The 21,608-nt window shown below is 43.2% G+C and overlaps 1 protein-coding gene across 14 annotated transcripts in view; it reads right to left on the reverse strand.

Annotated features, from left to right (window-relative positions):
* The window catches only part of cacna1g (calcium channel, voltage-dependent, T type, alpha 1G subunit), an 83,295-nt gene that overhangs the window by 13,658 nt on the left and 48,029 nt on the right, over positions 1 to 21,608 (reverse strand). For 12 of the 14 annotated variants that reach the window (XR_015104132.1, XM_086139008.1, XM_086139017.1 and 9 more), the window contains 9 exons: positions 18,153 to 18,221; positions 15,866 to 16,050; positions 12,411 to 12,537; positions 11,747 to 11,872; positions 11,559 to 11,648; positions 11,248 to 11,461; positions 4,399 to 4,547; positions 3,105 to 3,214; positions 2,062 to 2,195 (listed from right to left, as the gene is read on the reverse strand). Coding sequence is in view for 13 of the 14 variants with exons in the window: in XM_086139008.1 (XP_085995134.1) it covers positions 2,062 to 2,195; positions 3,105 to 3,214; positions 4,399 to 4,547; positions 11,248 to 11,461; positions 11,559 to 11,648; positions 11,747 to 11,872; positions 12,411 to 12,537; positions 15,866 to 16,050; positions 18,153 to 18,221 (1,204 nt within the window). In the remaining variant the exon portion in view is untranslated. Of the gene's footprint in view, positions 1 to 2,061; positions 2,196 to 3,104; positions 3,215 to 4,398; positions 4,551 to 11,247; positions 11,462 to 11,558; positions 11,649 to 11,746; positions 11,873 to 12,410; positions 12,538 to 15,865; positions 16,051 to 18,152; positions 18,222 to 21,608 lie in introns of all 14 variants that reach the window. The other 2 variants (XM_086139020.1, XM_086139009.1) reach the window with 1 other exon arrangement.

The following is a 21,608-nucleotide window of genomic DNA, read 5'->3' on the forward strand; positions in this document are numbered from 1 at the left end:
ACATTCTTTATTAAGATGTCTAATGAGCTCTCTTTAATTACCTCTACCAGAGAGGATGCTTTTTTTTTTCCTCTCCACTTTTTTTTTTTTAACCATCGTTGTTGGAAGTTTCATTTGGATCGGAGCTGCATTTTGATTTAAATCCCATTTAACCTTATATAGCTGTCAAATCCAAGCAGGCTGTAATTTGTTGCACTTCTGTTTTTTTTTTTCTTAATTACATTCCGTTCTCTCCAGAAGAATGAAACTTTAATCCCTTGAAGCCATTAAGATGCTGGACCGTGGTTGCTCACTCATTGATTTTGCAGGTGACAAGTGTTAATGCCTTGGCAGTGGTCTGCACTTTCTGAGTGCTCTTGCGGCTTAATGATTTTTGGCACGAGGTCGCGGTATAAGACCCAAATGTGTGACCAAAAACCTCACTTGCTGGGATTTTTTAATTTTTTTATTTTGTAATTAGGCCTACCTACCTAGTTCATCATCACGTGACGCATTGCATGACGTCAACCGAGTGAATAATAGCAATTTCTAGCTCGTATAAGTAAACGTTGCCACATGCGGCTCTCAGAACAGGACAGACAGGGCAGAGTGTATCCAAGGTAAAACCAAGGTACATTACAGTCAAGTGTGGTAATAAACACTATCCTCCAACATGCCACAGCTATGTCAATAAATATTTTTAATCAACATAGCACACAGTGAGGGAAAACAGACATAGGGCCCAAGAGCGCATGGGTGGAGTTTTCTTTCTTTTGGTATTTTGCGAGACTTTGCGGCGGTCGAATGGGGCGTCGATCATTTTGCATCAAAATCAGGGCGTTCTGAGTGCAACATGCCCGAGCGCGCTTGGCTTGACATCGCGTGAACATAAATAGACCCACTGGGCCCGATGCATGATGGTAAACTGCAAGCCCCTTCCCTTGCGGATGACGTAATGGGCCGTGCATGCGACGAGGACAGTTGGGGACCGTCTTGCACCCCGATTGTGTTTGTGTGTAAACCCCTCTACCTCTGCACACACATTATAATGAAGGGGCGCTATTAAAATATTTTTAAGATGCAAATTTTTATAATCCGTTCAATGAATTGATTTCTACAGTGATTCCGAGTGCTTGTCCCATGCTGGTGTTTTTTTTCTGTATTCAAACTGTATTACTAATGCGATTGTACATGTTCATCTTTGAACTCATTCAGTACCAGCCAATTCTAGACCAAGTCTGAAAAGACGTTTAAAAACATCTTTGGGAGTGAATGAGTTAAAATAGGCCACGCTATGCTCTACCTTGTTCCTTTCCAACATGTGTGGCGAGAACAAATTTTGATGCAAAGGCAGACATCCTATTATTTTTTTGGTCTCGTGCTTGCTTCGGTTTGGAGCTTGTAGTATTTTGGATGTAATTGCATTTGCTTGAGTTTCCTCTATCCACGGATTGGTGTTCCAAATCAAATGAGATTTTGGAAGTAACTTGCCCAACATTGCTGCATCAATAATATTTTCTTCGAATGCAATTACCACATACGGCATCCTCCGTCTTCTTTCTTCGGGTATGCGCTCTCATGCTCCCTGAGATTCTGTAGCTCCCATTCATGCATCTCCCCCCTAATTCCTTTTATCTCAACTTTTCCCCCTTGCTCCTCTCTGGATTCTTTCACTTCATCTCGTAATCTATTTTAAGTTCAGGAGTTGTTAATCAGCCTGCTGTCAGCCTTCTCTTTCTAACCCCCTTCATTTATTATGACATCGTCTCTCCGTACAGTCTCCGTGAATTGCAGCTTCATTCGCCGTCGGCCGCGATGCGTCACGGCTCTTCCCGACTACCGGTACTCTTTCCTTAACTTCCACCCTGAACTCTCTGTTTGCGGTTTGTCAGCTGGCTGTTTTCATCAGTGCCATCTGCTCGGCTCTCACCCAACCCAAACCATGCTGAGACCTGTCATATAAAAATGAAAGAGGGGAAACTCCCGGGGATGCGGACGTGTTACAAAGGCATCTTAAAATCACTGAACTGCGAGCGAGTGAGTAAGTGGGGGGTTGAAGGTCTGGAGGCTGTGAGCTCCTACCTCGCGCAATCCTCAGGACTCTCATGATGCGGATTATGGTCGGGTTAATGGGCAGTGAAGCGTTGACCTCGATTTCCTCCAGAGTGATGCCCATGATGGAAAGCAACACGATGGCCAGATCCAGCTGGTTCCACCTACACACATGCAATCACATCATTTTTACTTTAAAAAAAAAAAGGATTTTGATGAGATAAAAAATAAGATTAGATAACCCTTTCATGCACCAATAAGGAGAACCTGTAACCTGATAACCTTGATAAACTGTCCACTGGAGTAACCGCTGATTCCTGAAAGGGTTAATTTTTATTCTTGGTTCAGCCGAACAAATTTATTTGAAAAAACCCAAATAGTTTATGTGATTCAAGTATGAACAATTTTGGATTCAAGAGTAATAAGGCCAATTACAATTCGACAAGAATTGTATCCCTTCTATTTCCTAAAGCAGGCCGTTGCATTTACAGCGGACTACCTGTTTTCTCTGAACTCCTTCAAAGACACAATGATTGAAACCAGATAAATATGCAAAAGGTTAGAGACGTTAATGGTGGCTCATTGTGCTAATCGGGTGTATCCGCTTCTTGCGTTTGAGCATATTGTATCAGTTGACCATAGCTGAAGGCGCTCTGCTCTGACGAACAATGGACGTGACGTCCTTGTCGGGAGACCTGTTCCAAAAATCACGATACCTCCACTCTTAAGATATGTGGCCACACGTGTGTGTGTGTGTGTGTGTGTGTGTTCATGCATCCGTGTTGTGTTGTTTTTTTTTTTCCATTGGAAAGCCAGAGATTTCAAAGTTATGAAATAATTTCAGGCAGCTTGTTTTATGGGTGTTTTAAGGGGTGTTTCTTTTTCCATACAGGCTTCAACAATCCTCTGATGAGATATTGAAAAGAAAAATTAAGTTACCATCATTCTGTTCGAGTCATGTTGTCAAACCCCCAAAGTTTCAAGCAACAGCAAATACTTGAGCGGTCTCGGAAGCGCTCGGACAAATCATCACATCCATTCAGGGGTGGCTGACGGCTAATTCAAATACTAACTTGTCCTTAAAGAAGCGTCGAAAGCCAAAAGCAACCAATTTGAAGACTGACTCCAGAACAAAGATGAGAGTGAAGATGTAGTTACAGATCTTCAATGCTTCATCCAGTTCCTGAAGATTGAGAAAAGAAGATGCATATTATTCGGTCTGGCATGATCCAAAAGAAAACAACCTTTCAAGCGTGACCCAGATGTGCCACAAGAACCAGGAACCACAATCTGCAGACATCTCTGGGAAGAATGATTGACTTTGTTTGGTCATTCGTATGTAAAAAAAACAAAACAAAAAAACAAACAAAACTGACCACTAGCGAAGAAAAAGTGATCGACCTCGAGACTTAATACTCCCTGGTGGTATTCCTTCAACTCACAGCTAGTTCCTGTTTATGTTCGTCTAACGCAGTCACCATAATTTCAGAAATTTTTGTAGTTGTAAATGTTATAAAAATAGTTGTAAAAATGGGAACTGGAGACTTAAATATAAACTACGCGGAAAGTTAGGTATTATTTTTTGAAATAAATGACAGCCATCCTCAATGCACATGCCTAAACCCTTCCGTAAAGACAAAATAATAACGAATCCCGTCCTGAAACACTCAACTTTTTTTTTTTTGGTGATTCCTTCACATTTTTAAATGTACATTTTCAGATAAAAAAAAAAATCTTTATTCAGACTCAATTTGGCTGCCATTTCATGTGATGGCACCTTCGTTTTAGCAGATGGGGCTTCATTTTAAAAAAGATTACACGATTGACCACCCAAGATGAATTTAAAATGGTTTTTGGGTAGCGCGCAAAAAACAAAACAAAACATACAAAAAAAAAACCTGTCAATCTGTCAGTCAAATATTTTAACGCATGTGTCGGAAATTTCTGAAGTATCCAACTAGGCTGTACATTATCAGAATTTTTGAGCCAATCGATCAGAGTTATTAAAAAAAAAGTCACCAAACTGATCAAAGCTGGACTGATCCATCAAATCGTTTGTTTTTTCAATTTACAGTACAATCGACGCCCGCTATTCAAGGAACCCGCCTGGCACACAAATAGCCAATTTTTTTGTATAATTGATGCCCGTTTGAAATGCATTGTGAAAAATACTAACAATTAATCCCTAAGATTTTTCTCCAAAATGCTGATAGACATTCAATACATGGAAAGTATTGGACTCACTCCAGCTACGATGTTACACAAAAACACCACCCAAATTGAGCAGTTATGACCAAGTTGGAAGGATCATTGGCAGTGATCAGTTTTGACATGATTACCACACTTTTCCACTGCACCACATCTGACCTTCGGCTGCTGGTAGTGCTCCATGGACATTGTGATGACGTTGAGCCCTATGACAATGGTGATGAAGAGATCCAGGTAGTGGCTCGTGCACACCTTGTGGATAATCAAACGGGTGGGGGAGTAATCGGAGTAGTAGGGCTTACTCTGAGCTTCTGTTGAAAGTGGGGTTTGGAAGGGGGGGTGGGGTGGGGAAAGGGTACGTTGAAGAAGGAGGATGGGGAAGGCGGCATTCATAAAGTGAGATAGGAAGCAATACAACGGCACACTGTAAATTAGACCTGCTGTGTTATGAAGCGCGCTGTTCAATCTGGGAAGAAAAAAAAAAGTTCAGTTAGTCGCCACGCAAATATGCATTACATCATACATATTGATATCCACAAATTTGCAGATGAGTGGGGGAGATCAGTCACGGACGGGGCAGAGCATAGAGATATTTAAGACAACCTTCCTCTGGCATGAGCGTTCCAATCAGAAAAATCCTTCCCATGTGACGTGAGCTACATGGCCTTGCTCGATAGGAGTGATTGGTTTTATAGAGAGTAGCAAAGTGCCACTTTATTTGAACGGGAGGTTTCAACAGCTCTCACTGTGTCCCTCTGATCATCTCCTCTCATCTTTCGTTTTTTTACATCGCCTTTCTCAAGATAAAGACCTAACATGGGAGAGAGGGCCAGATTCATTTGCTGCTCAATTCTTGCCGGCACCCGGGGGAGAGGTTGGCAGGATGAACCCCAATGAGGAAGGGAAAGGTCACTTGACCTGTCAGTCACTTCATCGTGCCATCGGTGAAAGGGAGGACATAAGAAAAAAAAAAGTCCTCAGGGTGTTGCGAGTTCTCCTTCTATACCCAATTAGCCAAGGTCTGGTGCTATAGCAGCTACAGTACAACTGAGCAGGGAAGGAGGGGGGGAGGGGAGGGGGTTGAAAAGTTGATGTGAAATACAAGGTGTGTCAGAAAAGACCAATGACAATTTGGCATCCCTAATTTTCTGGTCTTAAAACAAGCCCGAGAGGCCGGCAATGAGCTTTCTCTTCCTCTTTGCACACATTTGAAAGCATCTTCATTGATACCAATTCAGTAAAAAAATAAAAAAATCAATAAAAATAGACGACTCAACAGGACAGACTATTAGAGGGGCACTTCGGTCTAATTGTGGCTCTTCTATTTATTGTTTTTAACATAACAGGACAAAGTTTATTCTAGTTGACCTTGCATGAATATACTTGTTTATTTTCCACGGCTGCTCATCAGTCATAAAATTGAAATTGAATGTATTTATTTATTTTCTGCATAGTTTGCTCTATTTATAGATCGAAGACCCCCTTGCTGATGGTCTGCCTACGGTCATCCAAAGAAAAGCACTTGGCGCATTGTATGGCTGATCCAAAAACAACTGCAAGACCTCAACATTCTCTTAATGGATTTCCAACTTCTGTCGGGTTGAACCCGACAGGTGTCACGACTGAATGCTTGAGGTGGACTCAGTCTGGAAGTTGCTTTTGGATGTGGCCGCTCTCAAAAATATACTCCATATATTTCTGAGAGAGTCTTTTTTTTTTGGGAAATACAGACATGGTACCTCTTATTGTGTTTTGGGACTGATGAATAAAGAACAGCACAGTACAGCACCGTGGCTATACTGTGACTGTGCGGGGTGAGCGTAGGTTAGGTTGGTTATGCGGCGTATGGCTTGGGAACATTAGTGCACGTGCCCCCGAAATGGGGTGATCATATGAGAGCACCGAGAGAGGGTTGAGGGATGTGGAAGTCGTGTTCGTCAATGTCAAGTTAGATTCTGATCATGAAACTTAAAACTATACAAGACTGGTATGGCTTTGCTGGAGCTCCTCCAAATGTGGTACTCATTCACTCCCAAAGACGTTTTTAAACGTCTTTTCAGACTTAATCTAGAATTGGCTGGAACTGAATGAGTTTAATAAAAAAATAAAATAAAATGATAAAAACGTGTGCTTTGGAATGAAATGTAATGATAGTCATGATATGGATGGCTGTGAAATGAAGAGGCGGGCGTGTAAAGCAGCGCTGCGTAAAGGCAGATTCAAAGCAAATGAGTCGATGTCGTATCAGAGATTTTTGGACTTTCTCGTCATGCGAGCAGCTGCTTTTATGCCTCTTTCCGTCATGGTGCGTGGCTCCGGAATAAAACCTTTGTGTCTGCCTTCAGAGTCCAAGTCTGGCAAGGCTGGTTTGAAAATTCGGCAAACACAGAGTCGAAAAACAATTGTTGACAGGAACATTCATGGGAAGACAATAACATTGACAAAAAAAAAAAAACGAAACAAAAACTGGAATTCCAAAATGCTCTGCTGCCTTGCTCGATAAATGTCAAAGGAGGAGGAAACACCTACAAAGGGAGAGAAGAAAGGACACCAAATAAGAAAACGCCGTCACCGGTCATGACTCAAAGTGGAGAGGAGCAGCAGAGCAAATTGTTGAGTCCAGAAGGGAAAGCATCAAAGAAACAAAGACATAGAATCAGTCGGACATAAGGCGTGAGAACAAACACTCATCTCGACTTCACGACACACACAAAACACACACACACAAATTGTGCTATCTCACGCGGTTGACACGCTCGCACTCTCCCCTGATCCACGTACTGCTTTTACACACGGCAGACACGACACACATACGTTAGGCTGGTTTTGCATGGCAGACCGACACCTCTTTCTGAGTCATACTTGAGCAATGAACCAACTGAAATGTGAGGTTGGATGGCAAAGGAAAAAGGCGACTGGGCAGCATGAGCGGAGGGCGGAGGAACAGGGATAGCAGCGATGACAAGGCACAAAACAATGGGAAGCCTTTTTTTTTTTTTTTTTTTTAAACAGTAATGGTGTGACTGCCTGTACTGGACACATACAGTAGCTCATTTCAACCAGAAGTCACTTATCCACAAACTAGAAATCATCAATCCATGACTTCTTAACATCATTTAAGGCGCTTCACAGCGATGGCAGAACTAATCTCAAAGGTCAATTTTACAAAGTTGACGATTGAAAAATTTTGCCTAGTTGAAGGCCGCACAATCAGAAACGTCAATTTTGCACCGTCATGTTTTTATTTTTATTTTTTCTGAGGCATGGTGGTAAAAAAAAAATAATATATATATATATATATATATATATATATATACATATATTTTTTTTAATACCGCTACCATCGAGTTAGCCGTTTTGTTTTACTGTTTTGAGTGAATTTTTCAAAATGATTGAAAGGTATGAATTAAGACCTTGATGTCTTCGGCAGGGTAGCCTGAAACTCATGAGTGTTTTAATACACTGAATCGTACACTGCCGAGTGTTCTCACAAGAGTTTCGAATGATTTTGCGATGGGAAGTCATGTTCTGTCATTTGTTGAAATTCCTATTGAATCAAATAATAAAATGATTTAAAGAAAAGAACACCTCCAATAACTGCTTTAATCGGCAAACCTTTGTTCTTGATGATGCAATTTTTAAGGGAGGTGCTTACACATGCACACACGCTCATGCAGAGATTGCCAGGTTCAGAATAGATTCATTTTGTGTACGCAAAAAAAAAAAAAAAAAAAAAGTGTGACGCTTAAATATATTGACATTTAGAATTAGTTAGCTTTAGTACGAGCATACATAATGTTTGGGGGAAGTAAAATCCTAAGAATCTGATATTCTATTTTTAGAACATCAAGATAAACGAAACATGACAAGAACAGCCATCGCCCATATTGGTCTGAATCGTTGTCACTTCAAAAAAAAAAAGTTTGTCACTTTCGTCACTACGCTTGCTGCTGCTGCTTCGGGGTTTCTCCCACCCTGCACTCTCTTGTTGACATTTCTGTGGATAAAACATTCATTGAGAAAGTTCCCAATGTAAAACATTTATAACGCCTGTTGGGTGCTTTTCCTGGCCGCAAAAAAAAATAAAAAAAATCAGAGTGTTTTTATAGAATTACAAGTACATTTTTCAGGGCAGGGGGGGACCAAACTCTTTAGTCAGTCCTGCCAATCGTAAATAGTAAATATATTTACTGTATCCAGAAGAATATGAGCCTCATGAACTAATTTAATTGATATTACATCAATATATCACGTGGCTGAGTACGACCCTTTCTATGCCTCTTTGGAACGCTGAAATGGTTTATTGTCGAAAAAATGGAGAAGCTGTCCTCCGAGTCGATATTCGTACGGTGTTGAGAGACTTTTGCCGCCTTTCCTCAAGTCCCGGAAGAACCAGTGCCATAAATTACGTGTCCCGTGAAGGAATGGGAGGCAGAAAAAAGTCAATGCGAAACTTCCAGTTTCTATTTATCTCTGTTAGCACTGACCCAGATTCAGTTCGAAACCATGTGTGTGTGTGGGGGGGTATCAGACTGTGTGATTGTACGTTTGAGAAAAAGAGAGAGAGAAGGAGAGAGAGAGAAAAACAGTTGGGGGTGGGACAGAAAGAATGAATAGATAAACTACAGCTATACATGGATGCATGCCTCCATTTACATATAAGTGCATGCAAATGGGTGTCCAAGTTATTTGCCATTTCAATTGTCCTGATTTTTGGGGTGGCCGTGGCGAAAACCGAACCCAAGTACACACTCGGGCTTTCTGGCAGGAAGCATTGATTTTTGTTTTTTTTTAATATTACAGGAATATTGCATGTGCTCTGACTGGCCTCCATAAACGCATTGAAAGGGACTCTAAATAATAATGGGTACATTTCCTTATCGTCTAAAACATCTCGATGATAACTCGCACATATTTCCTGGCTGCATTTCTCTCCACAATGGAACGTGACGACAACATTTGGTGTCTACTGAAATCAAAAACGTCACCGTCGGCACTTTGGTCGACACCGTTAAAAATGGCAGCTCGAAGTTGATCATCACCCTGTTCTGCCGACACACGCGACACTTCAAATACTTTCCGTTCCGCCGGTTCAATGACAAGTTTCAACACTTAGTTTCCGATAACAATTTCCAAAGAGCGCAGCAATCGTCGTTTGATGAGAGCCGACGCGCACTGTGATGAAGTGGACAGTGGATGGTTCGCAGACAGTGTAAGAGAGCTGTGAAAGACAAAGTCACGACAGGAAAAAAAAAAAAAACAGCAAACGGCTGATGGGAGAGAGGCAGGAGGGCGGGGAACGCGTGATGGGACCCTACCTCCCGTGATTACTGAACTTAGAACCTTTGCCGCCGTGGTGGGTGGTCATGGTCGGTGGCAGTGCGAGGAGTTTTAAGGGACAAAAACAGAGCATGCTGGGAAACGGGGTACCTTTTAATGTGCCTTCAGAGAGGGCCCAACTCACCCCTGGAACCATTAAATCTAGAGGAACGAGACGATGTTAGTCAGGAAGCCGGAGAAGGAAGAAAGAAAAGGAAGGGACAGATAGAAGAGAGGCAGAGAGAGAGAAAGAGGGAAAGAGGGATGGAGTAAGACCAGAAGGAAGCAGGGAAAGACTTCGGCTGGTTGATGGGCCTCTAATTTTGTCTTTCCAGTGATTCTGAGTCCAGTTCTTTGGATTAGCACTAACCTCTTAATTTTTTTTTTTTTCTTATCCGGAGACGAGGAAGGAAGAAACTCCTTTCAAATGAACCGACGCCCACTGTTCTAACCGCTGTGGATTTTACCAGCAAACTAATCTTCCCTTTCTGTCTTGGATAGTTTGCTAAAAAATAAAATAAAATCTCCTTCATCCAACCGGATTGCCCGGATTTTATCCTCATAGCTCAATACAAGCCCATAAAAAAAAAGGTCTGGAAAAGAAATCAGCAAAACAAGGTTGCCACGATTCCAAGGAGGGATGAAGTACAGGAACGTTTTTGTGTCGTTTGTAAACGAACCAATGGGTCTCCTATGACGGAACGTGCGAGGGTCGGGTTCGTTCGCTACCCCCAACGATCAGAAATTTTCATCTAAGAACATGAAGTCATCTGTATTTCTCAAGGGAGATGCACGTACATCGTAACGAATCATTTCTTCAGCTTTTTGGACACTCGAGTCCACTGCTCCTTTGTGGCTATGTACCCAACAAGCGCCTCTGGATCTTTGTAATTCTTAGAAAGGCACTTTTCAACGCTAGCGGACGCCAGCGTGCGTTTTAGGTTTAAGAGGCAGTGGAATTACACGAAACCACTCAAGCAGTATGTCATCGACTCCTCCAATACAGCCGAAGGGGAGGGGGCGGGGCTAGTGGTGATTTAGCCTCCAAATGTCTTCCAGTGATCTAAGACCACATCTTTCAAGCTTTGTTTGATCCCTGCCCCAGCGGCTGTACTAAAACAACATGCAAGAAGAGGGGAAGGGAGGGGGGGGGGGCATCTTGTTTTAGATCAGGGCAATTCATGACCAGCAACTCCCCCCCTCCGTCTAGCTCTGTAACTTCCATGCAAGCCCCGTCCGTAGGAACCCAACGGGCATGCTCCAACCCAAGCACGTTGTCTCCAGTAGACAGGCAAGCTAAGGCAGGACGGGGGTCAAGAATCGTCTGTCGTCTTTTTCCTCACTCTGCAAACAGACTCTTTGGTGGGGTAGCTGTCTTTGAAGTCCAACTTCATGATCAGTTTGAAGTTGGAGTTGAAGAAAAAGGCAGCCAGAGTCTCAAAGGGAGTTTCAGAGCAAGTGACCACAAGACTGCAAGAAAAATAGCCACGGGTCGTGACACGAGAGGGCTTTCGGGAGGTGGGGGGGGGGGGGGGGGGCTCTACCACAAAAAAAAAAAAATACTACTTTTGGTGCTAGACCACCAACTGCGTTCATCCAGACTCGACCAAACCAAAAGGCAAACAGAAAAAAAAAAAGGCTCAGGCTCAAACCAAGCAGGACTCAGAAAGATGTGGAAAGACTACCGACCAGCCAGCTCCTTCTCCTTACTCCGTCTCTTTTTCTCCATGCGTTTCAGTCTCTTCTCCTCCCTGCGCTTGGCCTCTTCCGCCTCCTGGTGGCGCCGACACTTGTGGAAGTTCTCCACCACCACGCCCACAAACATGTTGAGCACAAAGAAGGCCACGATCAGGAGGAAGGAGATGAAGTACAGCAACATCCACGGATTGTAGTTCATCACTGGCTGAAACACACGGGAGGAGGCATACGTCGGGGGGGGGGGGGGGGGGTTTCAGACACATGATCCATCTCATCAAACACTTTAGGGGACGGATCGGTACCTGTTGGTTGACTCCTACAGCATCTAGTCCATCGTACATAATATCCACCCAGCCGTCTTTGGACGCCAGAACAAATAGAGACATCAAGGCCTGATAACGAGAACATTTGAAATGGATGCAGACATTGAAAAAGAAAGCGTTTAAAACTTCCCCTCAATATGTCCAAAGGTTATCAATAAAGTTCGGACCTGTCCCAGGTTGTCGAAGTTATACTTGTGTCTGACCCATCTGTAGCTGGCTTGTAAACAGTCCGACCTGTTTGTGATGTTCCTGACGTCCTCTCCTTGACAAACAAAGAACTTGCCTTTGAAGAGCTGTGGAAGGGACACAAACAGATTTTGACAAGGTCAGCTGAATGGATTCTGAACCCCGTTGGATCTTTGCTCTTCAATATCGAGGTTGGTATCAGGAGAAAGACAGAGAAATTAAAGCAGGAGTGGGCAACTCGGGCAACACAAAAATCAACTCACTCCATTTTTTATTTTATATTATTGAGGTTTGTTCCAAATCTGCAAAAAATAAATAAATATTCGGCCTATTTACGTGGTGTAGGGCAGTATAAATACCAAGAGTAAAATGTCTGTCAGCTAGTGGTGACTAGCTGACAGACAGCAATAATCTTCAGCAATAATTTCTTCATCTTCATAACAATTAAAATGACTCTTTGTAACAACTTTTATCACACAAGTGAACTTTTCTTTTTTTGGCCTCAATACTTCTTGGTAGCAGCTTGGCGTGGTCTAGAAGACTCCTAAATCTTTGCCATTAATTCTCTCAATCGTTTTTTTTTTTCCCAACGCTATTTTCTTGTAGGAGAGTGCAAGACGTTTAATTTGTCATAGTCGCACTGACCTGGACACCAAGGATGCCAAAGATAATGAAGAAGGCACAGCAGATGACCACAATGTTGCCGATGGGCTTCAGTGAAGACATCAGGGTCTCCACGACCAGTTTAAGACCTGGTGCTCTGCTGATGACACTAAAACACAAAGCATATAAGTAGAACCGCATCCCCAACCTGCGGGCCGGGGGCCATTTGAGGCCCACTGGATGGCATCATGCGGTCCATCCCCTACTTGATGTCAAAGCTCACTTTTAGTGTAGCGTTCACATTTTTTGTCATTGGCCTGGGTGTTTTTTTTTTTTCCATGACATCCTTTGGCAAAATGTAATTCTGAAGTAACACCAAGTGGAAGGAAAAGATAACCTGTCATCCAGTCCCAGTCACGTCATTTTCAAAACCTTTTTTTTTCCGCAACAGGGGAACCCTAATGTGAGTTGAACTTTTTTGAATACTTGTAACCCTTTTTTTATGGAATATTGAATGTGACCCAGTCACACCCGGACTCTTACCTCCAGCGCCCCCCAAAGGGCATGCGCAGCACAGCTGATGGTGAACGGCCAGTTTTGATGCACCCAATTTAAGAATGTGGGCAGATGTTACGCACACAGTCAAAATTCAAATGACCTATCACCTTTGCGGCAGAAAAATCCAATCCCAACATCACCGCTATCTCAAGTATGTGCTGTATCCTTTGAAAATCCACACATAACAGCACTGACACAGACAGTACATGGTATTGATAGACGGCAGTCATTAGATCACGTGGAAACACAACAAAGGCACAAAGACAAAAAAAAAGATGGAGCGCAAAAAAAGGCTTGGGTTGCTAATCTGTACAGATCTTTTCTTGCAGGCTTTGTTCTTGGAGCATGTTTTCCCCGGAGTAGACATTTGACCGAAAGGAGAGTCAATAGCACATTTTGAGAGGACATGGCTGAATTAGGAGTCAGGGCTGACCAAGGCCACTGATCGATTGCAACTGATCGGAGAAGAGCGAGCCGATGGCTGTAATGTCATCAGTTTGCACCTCTGAGTTCTTTTGAAGCAGGAGAATGCGGTACAGTTTCCGACACTCAGCGATCGATGTGATCACAGCCACGTGCTAACGCTACCGACTTTCTCAAGAGCTATTTATGACCAATTGTAAAATGAACGATTTTTGTTTTATCTGACGCTGCCAAGTTGGAATAGGATTTTTTTTAATTGCCGGAATAAATTACAAGTCGAATTAAATTGGACTGAGCGGTTGAAGACGTTACATTTCATTGTGATTTGCCGAACCAATTAACCAAGAACTGATTGATCGCCACCAGGAAGGCTGGAGCCGGAATCGAACCCTGGACTTCTGCACTGTGAGGCGGACGTGCTGCCCGCCTCACAGTGTGCTCTTATTCTGCGAGCGACACAAAAAGAGCAAGTGAGAGGCTGCACACACTACCTTCTCTCCTCCAGCTGCACTTCCTTGACACCGCCCCCCCCCCCCCAAAAAAAACAAAAAAATAATTGAGACCAACAAGTGGGGCAATAAGAGGCTCGCTTGTTCCCACAGTGTAAACACTGGATGTAATTACGCGACTCACTCAGCAAGACAGAAACAAGAAAGGGAGCAAAAGGAAATAGGGCGAACGGCTCGACAGAGAATCCAAAATGAAGCAGCTGCTCGTTTCCCTTCAAAAAAAAAAAACTAAAAACTTTCTCCTTGATGCATTCTATTGATCAACTTCCCTTTGTTCGCCGTTGTGACACCAATCTCAGCTGTCAAACTTAGGCCCTGTGCATTTTTCTCAAGGAGGAAAAAAACGATTTCCTGTCACACACAACATAATTGTGTCATGTGTGTGCCTTGTAAAAAAAAAAAGTTAATCGTGCAGTAAGTTAACAGGCGGCAGTCACCTCTGTCGCAGCAGGGAGTCATCGCAGTTCAAAACGCAAGCCGGCAAACACATTCAGCACCCAGTGACATCATCACCAAGTGACGGATGAGCTCAAAGGTCGGACCGAGAGGGGTTAACTGAGAGGGGGTTGGGGTGGGGATTCTCTCAACCGTTTGTCAGCACCGAAATTCCAACAACAATACAACCGCGCTTTTTGGCCAATCTGCCTGAAGTGACATGTGAGAAAACGAATGATGAACGGCGCGGTTGAGTTGGGAGCCTCTCGGCTCGTCTGTCGATGCGATGTCGGCGGCGTTGCGTGACATGCGATTGCAATTCGGTGACGCAGGGTTTTAATTCCCGACTTCGCTTTAAAGACTTCGTTGCTGACTCGGAGGCTGATGGATGGCTGTGCGCGCGCGTGTTCACTACAAGCAGGTGCATCATATTGTCAACAGCCCCTTGCGGAATTCTGAACGACTACAAAGGCGTCAGGAGAGAGCCAAGGTAGAGTACTTAGGATTAGTACCCAGGTTATACACCCCCTGAGATACCAGACCTGCTTTACGAGCCTGTAGTTATTCAAAATCATGCATTATTCACTCAGAAAAGCGCATTTGTTGAGCGGCATCAAGGTTTAATGGGGTACAAACTTTGTTTTATGCTGCAGCTGACCACGCAGTTGCAGAATATTGGTTTAGTCGTTTTTTGCGAACTATAATTAAAACACTCGTTGGGGATGAATCATAATCTGAACGCGGATTTACGTTTTAGAATTGGCCAATGATATACATTAACATGACCAAGAATTGTGATATTACAGAGACCGGCAAAAAAAAATAAAAAAATAAAACAGGTTTCCGAAATCATTTTAAACCCAGCGAATGAATTCTCTTGCAGTTATAGTTCAGGGCAACGATTCTGCAGCTGGAGCAAGAAGTAAAGGCGAGTATGAAAGGTAGGCCGGACAAAAAGCTTCCCAATATCGTAAGAACTTTTCGCCCATTTAAAATTGATGAATGCAGTCCCGTCTAGTCTCGAGTCATCCGCCACTTCGATTGAGCACAGTGTGAATCCACTAAACTCCGCTCTTTCCTCTTCATTTATTTTCTGTCCTCTCCTGTTTGTCGCTCCCCGTTTCTTTTTGTCTCTCTCTGGTCACCCTCACACAGTCTGCCTAATCCTATTTTACATGCTGCCATCTTGACTTTGCCGTGAAAAGGACAGATCGGCTTAGGCTGAGAGCCGGTTGTGCCCTGTACTGTCCCCCCCCCCCCCCCCCCCCAAATTAAACGTTGCCCAATTTTCTCTTGTAAAAGCCACTTTCGAATCTGACTCTAAGACCTCACCAACCTGACGGTAATGCGGCCAGTTTGACTGCCCTCCGGGGATTAAATAAAGCAGAGCACATGCCTTTGGAGAGAATTGTGCAGCCGTCGAAACGAAGTGCCCAGCGCGCAGTTAAAGTCCCACCGAGTGTGCATTGATCCTGATTACATGAGTCATCACCAATTCCACAAATGTTTACGATAAAAATCATGTCATGTCTCAAGCTTCTCGGGTGGATTTATAACTTTAATGTCACTCACCGCAGAGGCCTTAGAGTACGCAGTAGCCTCAGCACCCTGAGCATGCCCAGGATCTTGGTACCCGAGTTGGAAAAAAAAGAGACCAGGATGTCGATAACAGAAATCATCACTAACATCCCATCCAGAATGTTCCAACTGCTCCTCAGATAGGCCTTGTCGCCAAAGCACCAACCCAAAGCTACAATCTGGACACAAAGAGACAGAAAGACAGATGATATGCATAGCAAATTACAATACGTTCGTAATAAGGAAACACAGACATTTATTGATTATTTTTTTAACTGCCATTGACGGCTATAGAAGACAAAAGGTCCATTGTTTTACCGTGGGCTAGCAACGGGGGAGTTTCAATAACGCTTGTCCTCATTCCTGTCAAGGGTGAGCCTTAGTCGCCAGACAATCGCTTCCGAATTTTGCACTTACCCAACAACATGAGCACATCCACTAATGAAACAACATCGCTCACAAACGTGGCCTAATTTCCAGCAGCGAAAAAAAAACAAAAAAAACACGACACGGTAATTTACGATGACAATAAGCAACGAGGTAAACCCCGTTAAAAGTCATACATAAAATGATCAAAGACGTATTGGGCCTGAACGCTTTCAAGGTACTCCCTTTTGACAGTTATCCTAAGAGAGTTGCGTTGCTTCTTCTCAAGCGCTCATTTATTTACACAGGGCGGAAGCTTCGTATCCTACGCGCGGAGTTTATTGAATTTATCAAACAACTGTTTACTCGCAGCTTGGCGAGAAACATTTATTCCGCCCGTGATCCAAGTTAACTTTCTTGGAAATAATTACAGTGTTGGCCTGGCTCCCCCCCCCCCCCCCTTCAACTTTAAACCAGGCCAAACTATTTTTATTCCATCCATTCTATTGGGAGATGAGATCGTACAAGAAGAAAAGGAAGACGGTTTGGTATCATCGTAGTCATCATGGTGCACGGCAACGCAGAGCATATAGCATATTGTATATGAATAATGTATGACTATCCATCAAAGAGCTTTCCTTCTACTTAAAATTACGGACATCTCCAGGGAAATGTTGACTGGTAAAGAGGCGGCGTCCACAAAACCGTTGACCTCGACAACCGTCTGATTTCACCCTGTTGCTTTGACGATAAGGAAGAAAACTCCAATTGAGGGCACCCTATTTAGATTAGAAGTACATTCATAAATGCGGTGTACGACAGAGGTGAGATGGTGGGCACACTACATCAAGCTCGATCTTTTTGAAAACTACACTTAGTAAATTGATATGTTGCCATTCCCAACTGGAAACAATCATAACTCAACTTGAATGAAAAATAAACTCCGATTTATGTTGTGGGAAGACACAGATGGTGTGTTTTGCTACTACTCATCCAGGAATCACTTGACAAGTCGAACTGTGTGTATATTTTTGCGAGTGAGTGCTCAGGCCTAATATTTGTGTGCCAAGTAATCACAGAGGGTCCAGAAATAGAAACAAAAGGCAATGAATGAGTGACGCACAAAAAGTTTGACAAGATGAGCCATTTGAATCCCGGCAAGGCAGTCCGATGTGATGAAACGGCACTGACAGCGTTTCTGCAGCACCCTAATCTTCCCTGTTGCACTCTTTACAAAATACAGGTTTTGTATGTTTCAGCAGGTAAAAATTCGATGAATGTTTGAGTAGTTTCGGCCTGGTTTGGCCATTCTATACAAATCGTTGACAAAATAAGGCTGTTGTGTTATTTTAAGGGTTGCCGACATATTACCCGGGGCCACAGTTGTCCAATGTTGTTGAATCGGGGAAGTCAACAACAGAGCAGAAGTCAGTGATGTAAGGAAAACTGCAAATCAGAAAGCTATCATTGCTGTTAACCCTTTCCTGCACCTTGTAACCTGAGGCTCAGAGGGGATCGAGCCTTTTCTGTTGCTGGTCCCTCTCTCTGGAATGACCTCCCACTGAACTTTCGGCAAGCCTCCTCGCTGCCCATCTGCAAAACCCTCCTCAAAACTCACTTGTATTCTTTGGCCTTCGACTCAGCATGACTTAGATTTGTTCTTGGTTTTACTGTTTGGTGCTTTCTACCGCCTTTATTACCGATTTGTCTTACTGTTTATTGTGCATGTTAAATTGCTCCATGTACAGCACTTTGTATGCAGCGATGGCTGTTTGAAAGTGCTCTATAAATACTGTTGACTTGACTTGACTTGATCACATGATAAGATGTCCACTGTAGTAACCGCTGTCCCCGAAAGGGTTAAACTATTGCTTATTAGTATCGATCGATGATAGAGAAAGACAGACGGATTTACCTTGATGGTCATCTCGGTCACAAAGATTGCTGTGAAGATGTAGTTGGATAACGTGAGGAAGATCCGTTCCTGTCGAGAGAGAGAAAAAAAAAAGGAGTTTACCGTATTGGCCCGAATATAAGACGGCCCTGATTATAAGACCACCTCCTCTTTTTCAAGACTCAAGTTTGAAAAAAAGACTTTTTGAACACCAAATAAATTTTTATACAGAAATTAATTACAGTGCATCTGAAACAAATGATTCTAACAATAGATTTGAGAGAACAAGCATGTTATTTTGCCTCATTCAAATCTTAATACCTGAACATTTAAATATGTAAACTAAAGTGCAATCACATTCGTAAATGAATGGCTTCTGGTTTTTGAAATGTAAATTACATCATAACTTCTCCTCAGCTGCCGGTTAACCTGGCCGATCTTCAACCCACTTTTCTCCAGATTGTCGCTAAGTTTCTCCATTTTCTGTTATCTCTTCTATTATTTTCTTCTCTTCTCTTTCTTACCGCTATTTTTTATTTTTCTTCTTTGTGCTACCGCTATTTTGATTTTTATTCTTATTCTTCGTGGCAGGGGTTCACTTTGGCCTGGGCAGTCAAGTTCAGCATTCGCTTCAATGATATCTGGCGCCATCTAGCGCCGTGAATGGGTATAATGTCTAGACCCCGAATATAAGACGACCCCCACTTTTTCAGTCTTATTTCAATGACAAAAACATTGTCTTATATTCGGGCCAATACAGTGTTTATGTACAGTTTTAAATAGGTCGAGCCACATACTGAATGGGGAAACACTAGACAAAAAAAAAAACCATCTCGCGAGGGCATCCATTGCGCTAACAAATTATGGCCGCAAGAAAAGAGCAAAACTTGATTTACCCTTTCCACTAATCTTGACTCCATGCAAAATGTGGAATTTTGTTCTATTTATGTTTACAATGCAGTGCACCCAAGATTGCCTTCCTGCCTCCGGGCACCGAAATGACGGTGGAGTGGGATGGGAGCTTTTTTTTTTAACTGCGCTCCAAAAGTACAAAGTGCAAATAAGACGCCTTTCACAAGCTGCTTATTTAACCCAATTCCTTTTCTATCTGGAAAGACTCTGTGACCCGAACTGACATGTCTGCTTCGCAATGTCCGCAAGTGTGTGTAGGTATCACCTTTCCCACGGCCCCCGTCGGCCATCGCAAATGCTCGAAGGAAAGCAACGTCACGCGCACTGACACAGACCGTGGCAGTCCCGCTTCAGACTCTGGGAATGTTAGGCATGACCTAAATGGGAATACTTGCTCGCTAAGATGACTCATACATTCCGGGCTTGGAAAGCAACCATTCATCTTAACACTTCTAGCATGTAAGAATGAGGAATTGATTTATTTATGAAGCAAAATTGGAATCTAAATAAAGCAAGGCACTGAAAAAGAAGCGGGAAATACTGAACAAAAAATTCTGAAAGAAAGTGTCAAAAGGTCAAGTCGAGGAGGATGAGGATGGATAATAGCCGGGAATCGGCTGCTACCAGGAAGTCATTCACGATTTTTAAAAGAGTGTCTCTGTACTGTGGCACAGATGGAAGCCGGACTGGAACTGCTCATATCAATCATTGTGAAACAGATGAGTCTGGACCCTGTGCTGCCACTGCTTTTTCCAATTACTTTCGAGGGAAATGGCAAGAAGGTTCATTAAGTTGGTGGGGTCCGAGCCAAGTTTTTTTGTTTTTTTTTGGGGGGGGGGGCTATCCTTGTGTTACTGCGGCAAATTTGAGAGATGAGAGAACAGAACCAGACGAATGGGAGGAAGGGCAGTTACAGTCTCAGAGGTTCCGGGCGAGGGAATACCATGTCCAAAAATGTTTGTCTTCATGGTGGGGGGAGGGGGGTCCCTCACATAGATCTGTTTGCCACGGGTGACCCTACCAGCGACGTAAAGCCCCACACAACTAGCCTCAGAGAGGAAGCGCTACGTTAAATCCCACATGGAATTTGTTTCCGACGGATGCTTTCAGTCCGGTACGACGCGGCGATAGACTATCATGATGAAGTGCTCATTTTAGCTTGACCCGGTTTTGAAAGGCGATGATGACTTATGGGCAGAATTACGAGGCACCATAACTCACTTCCAGAAGGTAATCGGCTGCAATTGCTCCAGCTTCAGTCTGGTAAGATTTCAAATATCATGCAATCTGGAGCAACCTCACTGCTGTTTTGCGGATCCCAGTGACATAAATAAACTTGCTGATCCCAAATATCTAAATAACCTGAATCCAAAATGATTGACAACCGTCATTCTTAAATTTTGCTGCGGTGTGATAACGAGGGTCCTAAAAATGTAGTGATTCAAATTGTTTATCGTCAGAGCTGTTTTAATTCAGTTTAGATCCCGGCGGGGGGGAGGGGCGGGGCATCGACGGATCGTCCTTTTGCTCAGTTGGAAGTCATGCATAATAAATGGAATCATCTTCCCAAGCGCTTCCTCTGAGCTGGATGTTGACCGCATCAAGTCAACATCGAGTAACAAGTCGCGAGACGAGAATCTGATTATCCCGACGACGTCACGCATTTCGACCAACTTTTTGATTCCAACAAGACTAATGACGACCAACCTATCATGACATGAATCTAAAAATTTGTTCTATTTTGTTTGGTTGGCATCACGGCTGAGTTCAAGCGACCGAGTATGAATGCATAAGCAGACGACTCATCCATTATACATGTTTGGTTTGACGCAACCAAACTGTAATAGAAAAAAAAAGGATTCCCAATTGGCATCATTAATCTATTAAAAGCCATACATAAAACAGCTCAGGCCATCGTCGCCCGTGCAAATGAGATTTTTTTTACAGACCGAGTAATGCGAATGTGTCAGCATCACTTGGGCTATGGACATTTGTGTAGTTGCAGACAAATCATTTGCATAAGCAAATGCCTTTGCACTGATGTGCCCCAGTGGCGTTAAGGGGGCAGCTTCCATGTGTTAAACATCCCCCCTTTTTCCTGGACATTAGCCACGAACGGCAGCACAAAGATAATTGAATCAGTTAAGACAGCACAGTCTCCTCTGCGGCTCGCAAACAAAACGAGCACGACGGAGCGATCTGCCGAGACCAAACCACAATCAAAGCTATCTGCGGAACACCTCGCTCAGTAGGGAGAACAATAATAATCACAGAGATAATTATTGTGTTTATGTACAAAACGGCCAGTTTGCGTTCTGTGGCTATTGCTGGAAATAAGAAAAAAAAGCGAGGAAATTAGGTGTAGCATAACATAAAGCTTCCAATTTTGGGATATATTTATATTGCAGTAAAAATGTATATGGCCGATGGGTGCCCAATTTAACCCCCCACCGAAATTCAGAAACGCCCCTTGACAAGTTTGAAAAGAACTGATCAAATTAAAATATGGGGCACTCAGTTGCAAAGAATTTTTGCCCGTGGCGTCAAAGTTTGACATTTTGATGA

Source organism: Hippocampus guttulatus, chromosome 19 (assembly GCF_054856545.1).
Source record: "Hippocampus guttulatus isolate MCC_2025c chromosome 19, RoL_Hgut_1.0, whole genome shotgun sequence".
Taxonomy (NCBI): domain Eukaryota; kingdom Metazoa; phylum Chordata; class Actinopteri; order Syngnathiformes; family Syngnathidae; genus Hippocampus; species Hippocampus guttulatus.